At 37.2% G+C, this 15924-nt stretch overlaps 1 protein-coding gene across 1 annotated transcript; it reads left to right on the plus strand.

The window, feature by feature from the left end:
• The first annotated feature begins 2910 nt into the window (after positions 1-2910).
• LOC132839347 (interferon-induced protein 44-like) lies at positions 2911-7298 on the plus strand. The gene is made up of 8 exons (XM_060860278.1): positions 2911-3004; positions 3476-3605; positions 4458-4491; positions 4917-5115; positions 5249-5395; positions 5490-5649; positions 6258-6358; positions 6828-7298. Exons 2-8 carry the CDS (start codon positions 3488-3490, stop codon positions 7014-7016), a joined length of 948 nt encoding a protein of 315 aa, XP_060716261.1. The 5' UTR covers positions 2911-3004; positions 3476-3487; the 3' UTR covers positions 7017-7298.
• Positions 7299-15924: the final 8626 nt, after the last annotated feature.

The raw sequence follows: 15924 nt of genomic DNA on the forward strand, positions 1-15924 counted from the left end.
AGAGCACACGTGGTTGTTGGGGATCTTTGTTTCTGCGGCGGCTCGGATGCTCGTATCTCAAAAATTTGCTCGTATATCAAGACAAAAATTTGGTCGAATCACAGCTCGTATCTCAAAAAATTCGGATGTCAAAGCACTCGTATCTTGAGCCATCACTGTATATGGTATATTTTAATAGAGTATACAGTTTTATTTTAAAATACTGTATACAGTGTAGTGTATAAACAGTAGGCTGTAGGTACTATGGTCTTTACATAATAATATAATAATAATATAATATAATGATATATATAATTATATAATAATATAATATACAATGCAATATAATAATACAAGAGCAGTATTATGCAGTAAATGAGTAGCTGAGAAAGCAGCACACACAGTATTCCTGGAAACCATGTGAAGTATTTGATCCCCATAGACACAGGAATCCACCACTCTGATTGGTTGCTCGGTCTCTGCTCACTCGGCCTGGTGCTGAAGTGGTGCACAGGTAGCTCAGCACCCGGCCTGTAGGTGGGCAAAGAGCAATATTCTGCTGTTTATAAGTGGTGGTGTGAGCTCTGACCTCACACATGTTAAATAAATAAATAAAAAAATAAATTTAAATTAGTCTGCTCTGCACCGAGGTGGTGGAATGCACTTCTCATATATCTTAATAAACGGAAAGGTGGTGGTAGAAAATATAATTCCCTACATAATTATCACTTTGATTTAACAATATGGGATCAACATTATTGTTCATTATTCACTGTTTTCTCCTATAAACATGTAAAAGGTTTAAAGAAGAACTTTGCTGGTTTGCTTACATAATACATAAAGTTCATTCTAGTTAAATTTATTCACTAAAAAAATAAACAAATTCCAGATTTTAACATAAAGACTCCTATTTTCCCTGTGAAGAACCATGAGGAGATCAACAGAAGATTACATGGATCTTCTGATTCTCACATCACTTGATCAGATTTTGCACATCGCTGCTGAAGTGTTGAAGGAACAATCCTTTAAATCTGGTGAAAAAACTCAGTAAAGTCTCAGCTCTCAATGGCTCAGTGAGATTAGTGTGACACAATGTGCATTATTGCTAAAATGCTAAGTGTAATGGAATATTCTGTCTTTCAAGTCAAGTCAAGAAGTTACAACCATATATAGCTGTTGCAGTACACAGGCAAATGAGACAATGTTCCTCCAGGACCAGGGAGCTACATAACACAAAGACAGAGCTAAGGACTTAGTAAGTTAGTCCTAGACACATAAAGTACATCTGTGTAACCTAACAAGACAAAAAGACAGTGCAGGACAAAAGACAGTGCAGGACGAATGTAAACCAGTGTAAATACTGTGTTCTATATTGCATGTGCAGAAATACTGGAATGAACATTAGTATTATAGCAGCAGTTACATGAGGTTTTGTAATGTATTGTGCAAAACAGCAGTCGACTGAAATGTAAAAGAAAACGTGCAAAGAGCAACAAGAGTGTGTAAAAACAGCATGTAAATAGTTTTAATATGGTGGTGCTGTGTACATGGTGTATATCTGAAGACTGTGTTTGGTGTAGGTCAGTGCAGTTCACCCGGTTGATTGTGTGTGTGTGTGTGTGTGTGTGTGTGTGTGTTGTGTTCAGTACAGTTCAGTTACTGAGGAGTCTGATGGCTTGTGGAAAGAAACTTTATGAAGTACATTAGAATTATAATGTAAAGTTAGAATTATAAAGTAAAGTTAGAATTATGAAGTAATATTAAAACTTCTTTAAGATTTGATTAATTTTTCAGAGCTAATACATTATAATATGTATCACTGATAAAGTTTTTTTGTGATGAAGTAAGACTATTAGCAGAATGTCTGACATGTCAGTCTCAGTCATGTGAACTCAGTCCTCAGACCTTCAGTCATGTATTGCATCAGTCTAAAAATACATATAATAACAGAGATTATAGTCTATTATTAGAGATAAAAGACTGTCTGAGGTGTTAAAATGCTATATTAAGGTAAAACTCTCTACATTAATATAACACAACTACTGAACAAACTGCACAACTGATGTAAAGAGTTTCATGTAAAGAATAAGTTCATGTTTAACAGTTTAAAGGAGCAAAGATAACGGTTGAGATCCTGATGACAGACTAAAATACTTTCACTTTCAGTTTACAGTAACTCATGATCTTTTAAGGAGTATTATCAACATTCAAACATCTCTCTTTTTGTTTAATATCTACCTAAAACTTCCTACACATTTACTGAAGTATTTAAGAAGTTGAGTTCAGCACATACCACAATTAATATTTTTGCAATTGTTTGCATTATTTTATAAAACCAATAAATAAATTAATATTTACAGATGTTTGCTTGCCAGGATGTGAACAACTTTCAGTTCAAAATCAACACGTGTAAAAGTCAATGTGGTGAACACATGTGTAAGTGATGTTACATTTTCTGTACCTGTAGCTCCTACTGCAAGCTACAACCCAGGTTTATATCAACACACCTGTTCTAATATGTTATTAACTAGAATAGTCACAAAACCCACACTGGAGTTCAACTGAATTTATAATGAATGTGTAGAATTGTTCCTATGGTGATGTTTTCTGTAAGGAGATGATTATTTCATATTTATAGAAGTGACAGTGCGTTCTAAGGATTTAATCACTTCAGTCAGGTGTGTGTGTGTGTGTGTGTGTGTGTGTGTGTGTGTGTGTGTGTGTGTCTATATAAACTCCACAATATACAGAGAAGGTAAAGTATTCTGGAGATACTGAAACATCATAATAGTGTTAATAATAGTAACTTAATTAATAATAACTTAATCATTTCACCAAACATCTACTGATTTTCTTTGAACAGCATGTGGATTTATTTTCACTTTCCATTTCCATGAAATGCCTCCATTTGAAAGAATGAGAATAGCCCAGGAGGAGGGAGAGGAAGAGGAGGAGCCCCCAACTGATGCTACAGTATATAACTGGCACTGTGGAGAGCTGCAGTAGATCTGAGCAGCCATAAACTGTGAGTATATGTGGGTTCATGTTTTACTGTTATCTGATCTTTACATAAACATTTTAATCTTAAATTATATCAATTAGGCTTTAAGAATTTTCTTGGATGTTAAACAGAAGTTAATTAAATATGGACATGTGTGTATGTGTTTGCATCTATCATTATTTTGCAACTGGGAAACAAATATAGTGATATTCACTCTTTAGAATTTATACAACTTACCATTTATACCATTAGAAATGTAACAATTATAAACTTATGGTTAGATTCTAACTGAATTTCATTGTCTTTGTACATTGGCTTTAGACATTTTCAGTCCAATAATGAATTCTATAACAACGGGAGCTCTCAGATTTATAATTTAAGTAGAGATGTATACCTGTGTAGAACAAGGACATAAAAACATAAAAACATAAAAACATACTAATAATAATCCAGAATTTCAATTTGATTTTTAATTTTATCATGATTTTTCAAAAGAAATTGTATAAAATGGGACAAGAACAATCAGCTCCACCTCCACGTCCACGTCCACGTACACCTTCACCTCCACGTCTACGTATACCTTCATTTTCACCTCCACCTCTACCTCCACCTTCACCTCCCAAAGGTAAGACAAATTTAAAAATTAATTTCAGACATTAATACAGAAGTTTCTTGTCACAATTGGAGCCAGTGTGATTCACAGTGACTAAGTGGAAACAATGTTCAGAATGGGGAAAATCTTCCTACTTTCACGTTATGAGAATTCAGTTTAAAGCAGAAATTTCAGTTTAAAACAGCTTTTCTAATCGTGTGCATGCAGTAGATCATTTATCAAATTACACAGCTGATGTTTACAGACGTAATAAGAAGGTAAGACAGAAATTAAGATGTAACTAGATTACAATGTATTCACGGTTTCTCAGGATTTTTCAGTGTCTACAGGTGTAGGTCTCAGTTAGATGTGATTCTGGCCCATTTCATTGTGCAATGGGGGCGGGGCTACATGTGACGTTCATACTGCTGCACTATTGTAACATGATTGTTTTATACAATAGTTATAATTCCCATCAGCACCAACATCCGTCTGAGATTTCATACCGTACTCAGTTTACATTAATATGTGAATTGATCACATTCACTCTGCATCATTTAATAAACTTCTTTAATTTAGTAATAAATTAACTTGTAAGCAAATAGTCATGTTTTGTTGATTTATGTAAACTGTTTTTTTTTCTTCAATCTTACTGACCACATTTTAGTAAACCTATAATCACAAAACATTACATTAAAATTCATGTTTTGTGCTTTAAATTCACTACAAATGAATATTTCATTGTGACTGATTGAAGCGATTGAGACAGAAAAATCACATTAGGTTTGCTGCAGAACCAGAAGACTGTAAACATTCTGAATACTGAACACATACGTTCAACTGCACTGTTTGTGTAAATACTGAATTTGGTTGTCTGTTCTTCAGAATTTGATCAACCATGGAGGAAAATGCCTTGGGGGTAAGTTTCTTTAATTTTATAGAAGAAAATCTCATTGCCTTGAGTGAGAAATGACTATTTTCCCTCTTTAATGTTCCCATGGTGTTAATTCTACCCCTAAACTGTAATTAATATGTATCCTCACTTCTGAACAGAACCTGTTACAACATACATTTGCTCTGAAACCTAAACGATTGGTCTTCTTTATTTGATACCGTTTATTAAAAAATATTTCTTACTTTCTTTATTTCTTTCTTTATCCTGTAGATAGATGAATAAGAAATAAACACAATAATTTGTTTACTCTCCTTGGGTTATGTAATGAATGAACATCCTCTGTAGCTCATATTACACTTTACATTAGTACAGAAACTTATCTGCATGGCCAGTGTCATGCTTTATATCATTTATTTAAGGGGAAGTTTGTGACTTTCTGATTGTAACAGAGAAAAGGACAAAATTGAACAGAAACTGAGGACATTCAAGCTCAAGGATACGAGTTCTCAGTTCGTCAGGATTCTGGTTGTTGGTGAAGTCGGAGCAGGAAAGTCCAGTTTTATAAACTCAGTCAATAATGCTTTCCAAGGACGAATCACCTCTGAGGCTCTTGTTGACAGGACAGGAGGTACCAGTTTCACAAAGAACGTAAGCATTTTCTAAAGTGTAAATACTACTTCAGGTACAATTAAATTTTTAATGAGATACCAGCAGCTAAAAAACAGATAATAGGGAATTAAAGGAACACAAAGTAAATGATACGTCTGAATTTGTCTTACAGTACAAAACTCATTATATTGAAGCAGAGGATGGCTCCAATTTGCCTTTTGTCTTTAATGATATCATGGGACTTGAGGACAGAGAGTCTGGTGCAAATGCAGACGACATCATCAGAGCCATAAACGGGTTACTTGAGGAAGGACACAATGTAAGTAAAGTGTACATGCAGTCAAAGTATGTCAGATTAACATGTGAATTATATCTATCTATATATTTATTTATTCTTCCCTGTTCACATTCAGTTTGAGGCACGTGTGACCGACATTAAATACAGAAGCAACCCAAGTGTCGAGGATCAAACCACATGCCTGGTCAACATTATTGCTGCAGACAAAATATCAATGATGAAGGATGGGGTCATTGATAAGCTGAAAAAAATCCGTCAGGCTGCTACGGAACGGAGTAAGAATGATTATTACAGATGATAATCTTCTCTGTGTTAGGACAAAATCTCAGGGAAGAAATACAGACCTTTAAAGGTAGGGTCTCCGATGTTTGAAAGCCAATGTTGACATATACAGTAAAATCACCCAAACAAACACGCCCCTGCATTGATAGCTCCGCCCACACATACAGTACATACGTAACCCAGGCAACTAATGGAAAGAAATGTCTTTATCATAGCTGAAGGGAAGAACAATACGATTGTAGATAAACAAACAAGCAAAAATGACACACAAGCATAATCATGTAAAGGACAAAGACATATATTAGTTCTGTGTAACAAAGCAAAACCAACGTTACTCACCTATCGAGAAGGAAAAAAGCGCCTCGGCGTCTTAAGTAAAGTTGGTCACATATTCACAGATTGGAGTTTCCCGAGTCAATAACTCCTGAGCTAAACACATCAGAGAACCTACCTTTAACACAGTAATGGTAATAATGCTCCATCAATTAAAAGCAAGTTAAATCTACCTTTAATTAACTTTTACAATACTGACTAATTAGTTTGTATTGAATGTTGTTCATACTGTAAGGATTGTTTGTAAATGATTTATCATATCATCCAGATATGCCTCAAGTAATCATCATGACAAGACCAGATGTAGCATGTCCACTGGTTCAACAGGACTTAAGGAAGATCTACACCAGCAAGAAGATCAAGGAGAAGGTAGTCATTCGGTTATATAGTCCAAAGTTTTGCATAGTTTTCCAAATTCTTCACCACCTAAAAAAGCTAAAAACAACTAAGTATTAACCTGCCCAAGAAGAACCTACACTGACTGTAATTACAGACAATTACAGTCCTTAGGGGCACGTGTCCTTACCATCTTTGTACATGTGAACAGTCTAGTCTTCACACCTTCATATGTGGTCTGGGAAGCTAATGTCCTGTAATAAAACCTGGATTTAAGTTCCTGCTCAGAACTGCACACATCTGACACTTCAGCATTCTCTACCATGCATGCAAGTCCATAGTTTAATCTCAGGTCTGATTCCTCAGTATTAGTTCCTCCCTAAGTGCACATACCTCAACTATGACTATGTCCATGTCTGGCATAATTAGTGAGAAACTGAACATCTATCTTACTCTGTTCACTCTTACATTATCAATCTTACCTGTGTTTGAATTATTCCAGATGGAAGTGTGTAGTAATACTGTGGGGATTCCTTTGAATATCATTTTCCCTGTGAAGAACTACCATGAGGAGATAGACACAGATGATGACATGGATCTTCTGATTCTCAAGGCACTTGATCAGATTGTGCACAATGCTGGTGACTCGTTGAAGGAAAAATCATTTAAATCTGGTGAAAAAACTGAGTAGGGACTCAGATCACAATGCCTCTGTGTATTAATGTAACCCAAAGTGATTTACACAGCATTTAAAAAACACAGTAGGAGACACGATTACTGCTGATTGGAGAAGAGAACCAAGTATGTATTGCTACAATAAGTGTTATGCTGTTTTCAGTATTTATGGAGCACATTAGATTATTTTACTTTAGTTACAGTTACAGATTTAATAAACCCTAAAATGTAAGTGAGGAATTCTATGTAAATGGTAATCTTATTAATAAAAAATAAAGCTCTTACCTAAAGAACAAAACCCTTTCTAAGTTGTCTACTGAGGTCTTTATTTTACTGCATTTATGTGCTGCCACCGAAATTTTAAGGAAACTGAAATGGGTATTCACCACATGAGGTGTGCACCAACACTAATATCACGGCTCTCAAGTTTTGAAGACAGGCAAGCGTGACCCCCTGTAAACCACCCCCCTGCCCAAAAAAAAAGAAGAAAAAAAAAAACAATAATGGGGAGTTGTTGTGTTAGGTAAGGATCGCTGACCGCAATTTAACCAAATACAAAGTATTTGTTGAATTTCCATTTATTAATTTGTGTGTGTATGTGCACGTGCACGCATGTGTGTGTGAGAGCGAGAGAGTGAGTGAGAGAGAGAGAGAGAGAGAGAGAGAGATTATGACTGGTGTTGTTTATTGTAAGTGTTTGTTGCCTTTTTGGACTCCTTTATCATTTGTAATGTTGCTCCCATTTAAAACAGCTCGGCTCAAGCCCAGACATTTTTAGGCTCATGATTGTTTCGTTTTGAGGTTTTATTCAAACTGACCATCGAAAATGCCCTCGCTAATGATTTTTTTTTTTATTGGTTGTTGCATTAAATCTTACCCAGATAGTGCTATGTTCTGATTGGCTATTGTGTAGCCTCTTTTTTTGATTGGCTGATAAAAGTGTCAGGCTCAACTAAGTGATGCGGACTGATACATTTTGGGCGCTGCGGCATATTCAATATATGATAAATAGTCAAAAAGTTTTTTTGTGTGAGAAATATGATGTGTGGCGGGAGAGCGGGAGAAAAGACCCAAATCAGTGACTGTCACTCTCAATGCGTGACACTTGACAGCCCTGCTAAATATGAAACGGTCAACCAGCCATAATTTCATGATTTTAAACCGAGATCTAAAATTAAAGAATAGACTGATATCAGAGATGTGGATTCTATCATTAGAGGGTTTAGCAAACTATTAACAAACAGTTAAATGATAAGTATATTCTCTGATCATTTACATTTCAGGTTTTTACTGCAAATGTCACATCCACAACACTGGAATTGGTCAACTATAAGAAAGTTTTGTTGTGAAGTAAGACTATTACACTGTAAAAAATCTAATTTGCAAAAAGTTTTAAATATTTTTATTAGTTAACTGGACAAAAAACTTTGTTGACTTAACAAGTGGGAATAAGTTGGTTCAAAAATTGTTTAACCAACTTAATTTTAACTTGATTGGATATACACATGCAAGTTTAACCCATGCGATCTTATATTTGGATGTTGGAGCTCACGTGGAACAATAGCACCATTTTGAACGTCAGTCAACTTCATTGTTTTTAAAGTAAGTATCTTTATTCTGTGTGTTTTGAAAAGAAAGTCATATTCAAGTAATGTAATTTCACTGGGCAAACTTATTTTAAAGCTAGTTTGCATGAAAGATCTAATCAAGGAGAAAATATGTGTCAGCGGGAAGAATGTGCCGGAAACTGAAGTGCAATTCATGATGTTTAATTAAGAAACAAAGGGCAAATGCAGAAAACGGCAAACCAGAGCTAAGCTCCAGGTTTAGCAAAACCAGACCAGAGAAAGTTCAGAGGACTAGAGTCCCGTAAACTATGAAAACCAACTAAACACGTAGCGTACGTAGCTTGAGTAGTCCAGCAATGTTCATCAGCCTAAACTATAAAACGGACAATGAGCTTGGTGGGGAACGGAGGTTATATAGCCTGGAGGCTGATGAGTGCCAGGTGTAGAACATTAGTAGGTAGGAGAGCTGCTTGGAGTGATAGGAGGGTTAGGTGAAGGTGTGGCTGGTGGATCCCTGACAGTACCCCCTCCACAGGGGTGGCTCCTGATGCCCTGACCCCTAAACTCCTCCAGGAGTGTTGGATCCAATACGTCCTGTCTCGCCACCCATGATCGTTCCTTGGGTCCGTAGCCCTCCCAGTCCACTAGGTACTCCAGGCCTCTGCCCCGATGACGAGAGTCCAGCACCTCTTGCACGGTGTAAACCGATGGCTGGTCCAGCACTTCCGGCAGAGGGGGCCCTGCTTCAGCAGGCGTTGAGCGGTCGGTGGGGTGTACGGCTTGAGGAGTGACATGTGGAAGGTGGGGTGAATCAGATACTGCAGGGGGAGTTCCAGCCAATATGCCGCCTCGTTGATCTGCCATCCAATCCTGTATCGGGGGCTCAGTTTTCTGCAGGGGAGCCGCAGACGAAGGTCGTTGTCCACCAAGAGCCTTCCAACGTGCCCGCGGTGGACCACTGGTTTTGGGAGAGTGGTCCACCGCGGGCACGTTGGAAGGCTCATCGGACCAGGGAAACAGCAGGGGTTGAAACCCCAACATGCATTGGAAAGGTGTGAGTCCGGTGGTGTCCTGGCGCAACGAATTCTGCTCATATTCGGCCCATGGCAGAAACCATCCCAGAAACCGGGAGCCCCGGTCCGACGCTATCTCCTCTGGGAGACCGAAGTTGTGGAAGACATGCTGGAAGAGGCCTTCTGCTGTTTGCAGAGCCTTGGGGAGGCCTCAATGAGGGACAAAGTGGCAGGCCTTGGAGAATCGATCCACGACCATCAGGACACAGGTAAAGCCTTCTGACTGTGGCAAATTCGTCACGAAGTCGATGCCGATGTGTGACCACAGCCGTTGGGGAGTAGGCAGAGGAATGAGTTTGCATTTTTGCAATGAATTTTTTTCAGCTTATCACAGGTAAGTGTCGGGGAGTCTTTGAGATGGCACAGATGTTGCAGCCCTGGACGAATTCCACCACTGTGTTATTCATCCCCGGCCATCAGTAGCGCCTCTGAACCAGCTGCAGAGTCTGCCTTCTACCCGAGTGTTCAGAGCTGGGGACTTTGTGTATCGCCCTTAGTAAGGCCTGTCGACACTCCTGTGGAACAAAGATACGGTCCTCCGGATAACCTGGGGGCGCTGGTTCTCACCGCGTGGCCGCGCGGATGTCCTCTTCAATTCCCATATGATTGGACTCAGTATGATCGTAGAAGGCAAGATGGGTACTGGCTCGGCGGGTTCTTCAGGCCCATAAACCCGAGAGAGCGCATTGGCTTTTCCATTCCTTGACCTCGGCCGGTAGGTGATGCTGAAACTGAACCGGGTAAAGAAGAGAGCCCATCGTGCCTGACGGGGGTAGCAAAAGCAGTCTAAAATGCATATAATAATAGAGATGTCTAAAATAAAAATATTATCAACTTTTAAGAACTTTTCATGATTTTTTTTTTTACCTGATTATTAAATTGTATATTACATAAATAAACTGTATGAGGTGTTAAAACTCTCTAGATGACAACTACTGAACAAACTGCACTCTAAGAGTAAAGAGATTCAAGTTCATGTTCGGTTAAAATCCTGATGATGGTCTAAAATACTTTCACTTTCAGGGCAATAAAATAATTAAATATTTACAGATGTTTGCTTGCCAGGATGTGAACAACTTTCCCTGTAAAATCAACAACTATGTAAAAGTCAATGTGGTGAACACGTGTAAGTGATGTTACATTTTCTGTACCTGTAGCTCCTACTGCAAGCCACAACCCAGGTTCACATCAACACACCTGTTCTAATATGTTATTAACTAGAATAGTCACAAAACCCACACTGGAGTTCAACTGAATTTATAATGAATGTGTAGAATTGTTCCTATGGTGATGTTTTCTGTAAGGAGATGATTATTTTATATTTATAGAAGTGACAGTGCGTTCTAAGGATTTAATCACTTCAGTCAGGTGTCAGGTGTGTGTGTGTGTGTGTGTGTGTGTGTGTGTGTGTGTGTGTGTGTGTGTGTGTGTGTGTGTGTGTGGCTATATAAACTCCACAATATACAGAGAAGGTAAAGTATTCTGGAGATACTGAAACATCATAATAGTTAATAATAATTAATAATAACAATCATTTCACCAAACATCTACTGATTTTCTTTGAACAGCATGTGGATTTATTTTCATTTCATTTATTTTTATTTTTCATTTATTTTCATTCCATTTCCATGAAATGCCTCCATTTGAAAGAATACAGCACCTTTTAAACAGTTATTTTAAACAAGAAAGCTTTTTCAGTTTAATTGACTCTTAAACTTGGGTAAAAAATAGCAAATGAAAGAAATCTAATTCATTCTCCAAACAGACAACTAGGTGTAAAGGCACCACAAGGTGTCAGCCTCAGCACCTAAAGAGGCACAGCATTGTACAGTTCAATATTATGTTTAACTTTCAGGATGTTTGGATTTTCAGGATTATTTCATCTTAAGTAAAAAAAAAATAAAAAATGCAATAAATGGTATACAATTTGTGTCTTTGTCTTTCAGTATCAAACTCATCACATCAAAGGGAAGGATGGCTCCCGTTTGCCTTTTGTCTTCAATGATATCATGGGACTTGAACGTGAAGGTGGCAAAGGCATATGTGTAGATGACATTATCTCAGCCTTAAAGGGGCTAATTGAGGAAGGATACAACGTGAGGACATTCAACTTTCACAATAAGATAAAACAATAACTTTCAGACTTTTTACAATGTATATTGTTAGTATATCGTATTAGGTTATGTTTGTATATAGTATTAGTATAAATGTTTTTCTGTAGCAATTAACCCAAATTGAACTGAAGATTTATTCTTTCACCAATTTTCAGTTTAATCCTCTTCATCCTGCATATGGGAAAGACTCCAAAAACAATCCCAGGGTTTCTGATCACACCTTCTGCCTGGTCAACGTTCTAGATGCAAACAAAGTGTCATTTATGGACCAAAATTTTATTAAACAGATGATATGGATTCGTGAGGCAGCTTCAGACTATAGTAAGTCCTGTTATTCCAGTGTAGAATTGTATTGTGTTTGATTTGTTCAGAAAGTGTTGATAGTTCAGCAGCCCTGACAGTAATATCACAGATTTAGATTTTATTCTTATAATAATTTCTATTGTAACGCACACAGGGACTTATTTAACAATTAATAAAGTAGATTTCTGTGTTAGCTGTAACTAGGTTCTAAAGATTTACTGCAATTTTTGCCCTATTAAAAAAGGGAGAGGTTTGTAAAAGAAACTGTTTATATCTACAACAGCATGACAAATTGTTGTGATATAAGAATTACACACTGGAGTGATCTTCATCCTACTTTGCAGATTTGCCTCAAGTAATCATCATGACAAAAGTTGATGAACTTTGCCCACTGGTTAAAAAGGACATACGAAAGGTCTACACCAGTAAGAAGATTAAAGAAAAGGTAATTGTGTTCTTAAAGTTGTATACTAGCACTGTAACTGATTACAAAATGTGGCATTGAAAAGATATGTTCTAACTGTATATAAACACACAATTAGACTGCAGCACTATTATTTATCTTATATATTTATAAAATGTCCATCTCACAGCATTTTGCTCTCCAGAAAATAATTGATTAATATAAACTTCCTGAAAATTCTTCCTGTAAATCATAAAGGCTTCCAAGATTCCAAGTCCAGTGAACATTTTATTTTAATTATTAATATAAAAAGTAATAATAATATTTATAAGTAATAATATTTCCTGTGAAATATTATGAGGTGACTGCTTTCAACTATAAAAAGCTTGCTAGATTCTGTATTTGTTCTCATTTGTGGAAAAAAATAATGTTTTTCTTACAGACCTTTTTCTTATTTATTAATTTCTTTTAAATAAATGGTTTGTTACTATTGTTTTTTTTTTTTTTTTCAGATGCAGTAATGCACTGGGGATTCCAATGAGCCACATCTTCCCTGTGAAGAATTACCACAATGAGACTGACACAAGTGATGACATTGATCTTCTGATCCTCAAGGCACTTGATCAGATTGTGAATCTTGCCTCTGATCAGCTGGAAAACCAAACCTCTTCTGAAAAACTGGAGTGAAGACTTTTTTTTTTTACTTTTACACACATGAGAAGTCAACATAGTGAAAAAAACAATGAATCAGCAAAAAACTGTACAATACGTCAAAGATCACAGCAAAGGATGATGGGAAATAATAGACATACAGTAAAGAATCATTTCACAGATAATCTTATTTTCTCTACTTTAATCATACCTGGTTTGTGTTTATTAATATTTGCTCTGTACATTGTGCTTTTATTTAAATAAAATAAAATACAATTTTCAGTTATAATTATGTTTGATCCTACTTATATTTAAGATCAATAACATTACACAAAACATGTCATTATATTTACAAGTAACTATCATCCTGTTTCATAGTTATTACATAACTATTTAGGCCCAAAAAATGAATCATATTTCATTAATGAACAAAGTTTCTGAAATTATTTAATCACTATTAATTAATCCCTGGAGAAATAGTGCTAGGCCTTAAGAAGTACACTTATGTAAGATCACCACCAGGGGGAAGAGAAAGTTTTATGCCAGATGGGCTTGACCCTTTGGCTGGAGAATTGAGAGTCCAACATGCAGCCCAGTACGCTACCAAACCAAAACATACAAAGAAGTGTGAAGTGAACAAATGATGAGAAAGAACTTTCTCATAAAGAAAGTAACATGTAAAAGCCAGACAAACTCCTAGAGACAAGTGCAGAGGGACTGCAGAAAAAAAACTTGAGAGAGAAGGGAAACCGAATGAGATCAGCTTAAGGGTTTTTACAAAACTACTAACCTAAGCATCAAGACATGTGATGAAAGGAATACATGACCACAAGTCCATATAAGGGCATCTACGTCTGATTGCTCCAGCTTCTTTGTCTTCAGGAAGCACTCATGGCTTGGCTTTGATCATTGGGTTTGCAGGTTGAGTTGGTGAAAGCGAAATAAGAGATTTTGTCCTTCCCTTTGTCTTGTCCTCTTCCCGACTCTGATATCCCCATTTTGGATTTGGGAGCTCACTCTACGATTTCTTCTGTCCTGGAAAACGATATGTTGTTGTCCACATCAGGGTCTGAGGAGCTCAATGCAGTTAAGAGTTGCTTGTTCTGTTTGATGATCTCTTCGAGACTTCAGACTGCATGCCATTCCCACACAGGCAACTGCCAATGTTTCCCAAATCTCCATGCCAAGGTATTGAGGTCTTGGTGGAATTCCTATTCTGCCTGTCTGTTTTTACTTACAACAGACATCAAAAATGTCTAATTTCACACAGGCTTTCTGAAGACAGGAAGTACTTCAGGTTTGCTTTTGGGGTGAAGCATAGAGTATTGTGTTCTTCCTTTTGGTCTAGCCCTTTCACCACGCAGACTTGCATGGATCCATGTACTGAACTACCTGGATAACTGGCCTATTCTAGTCCCAGTCAGAGACTATGGTGGCCAGACATCAAGATAATGTGCTTGCCCATATGAGGTCTCTATGCTCTGGGTCGGGGGTGTGGGCTTTCATCCCCTCAGGCATTGTTACATTGTTACAAGGCTGTGTTTTGTAGTTTTGTAGGTTATGTCTGAAATGCTCTTATTACAGTGGATTGGCAGCAGGAGTGTTTTCCAGTTTGCCCAATCCCAGTCAATGTGGGGAGGAGACACAGTGTACGGACACCACCCCGGAAGAGGTCCGAAACAATAAAAGAGTAAACATCATGTCAACTCATTGTTGAGTTGTTGGTTGGTGTGTCAGGAAAGTTGTGTGAAGGAAGTGATTGATTCTGCTGTGTATTTCGGTGTTGCAGAGGCGTTGCTATTAAAGTTGTTTGTGTACAACATTGTTCTACGTACGGGGATGGAAGAGGTAAGAAGGAGCACACTTATACATTGTACACCACGTAGTATACTTCTCTGCCTAGGTAAGGGACTGGTGCCTTCATCTGTATTTTGGTTAGCAAGGGAAGTATAGCGTAGTTAGGATTTTGGTTTCACTTTTGTTTGTAGAGGAGCATGACTAAAATAAAGCAGTTTTAGGTAAGCAGGTTTTGATTTTCTGTTTATTTCTTTTTTTTTTTCACCACCATTGTCCAATCCCATCTGTTGTAGTGGTTCTAAAGCATTTTTCATATACTGTAATTGTATATATTATTGTATGTAAGATTTGCATTGTACAGCACAGTAAAGTAAAACCAACACAAGTGTTGTGTCCACCTATGTGATTTCTGTTGTTGTTTATTTATGGTAATTTTGTATGCAACCGATTAGCCTTTTCCAGCCTTTCCACAGCCATCTTGGTAATCGCCAGTTGCTGAACCTGAGAAGAACCAGTTGCATCTGTAGTGAGGTTTAAACGACATGCAAACTGTATGGGGTCCAGTGAATTTGGCAGCACGGTCTTGATGTGACTCATGATGAGCTTCTCGAAAACACTTCATTACAATGGGTGTGAGTGCAATGGGACGATAGTCATTGAGGAAGGACTCATGCTGGTGGACTTTAGGCATGTAGAGACAATGGTGCTGCTCAGGGAAATGTTGAAAATGTTGCTTTTATTTTGAAGAAAAAGAACTGAAATGTGGAAAGAATTGTCTTACAATAGTGGCCCTAAGACAATGTTGCGCTCGTCACCTGTTCCTCCTGTTCTCCTGATTATCAGTCCTATATATCTTCCTTTTGTGTTTCAGTTATTTTTGCTGAGACATTGGTTAAGTTGATGTTTGAATGTTGTTCTCTGTGTCAGGTTTCTGCTTTACTTTACTATTCCTAGTTTATTACAGTATTTACTAGTGTGTTTATCTGTGATGACCTTTTTGATTTCTGTGAGTATA

This window comes from Tachysurus vachellii, chromosome 24, assembly GCF_030014155.1.
Source record: "Tachysurus vachellii isolate PV-2020 chromosome 24, HZAU_Pvac_v1, whole genome shotgun sequence".
In the NCBI taxonomy this organism is placed as follows: Eukaryota; Metazoa; Chordata; class Actinopteri; order Siluriformes; family Bagridae; genus Tachysurus; species Tachysurus vachellii.

Excerpts from the sequence above, each read along its gene's own strand:
- LOC132839347 (XM_060860278.1), top strand. The coding sequence starts at position 3,488 with ATGGGACAAGAACAATCAGCTCCACCTCCACGTCCACGTCCACGTACA. Across the intron at positions 3,606-4,457 it reads TCCACCTTCACCTCCCAAAG|AATTTGATCAACCATGGAGG; the intron begins GTAAGACAAATT and ends TCTGTTCTTCAG. Across the intron at positions 5,396-5,489 it reads TACTTGAGGAAGGACACAAT|TTTGAGGCACGTGTGACCGA; the intron begins GTAAGTAAAGTG and ends GTTCACATTCAG.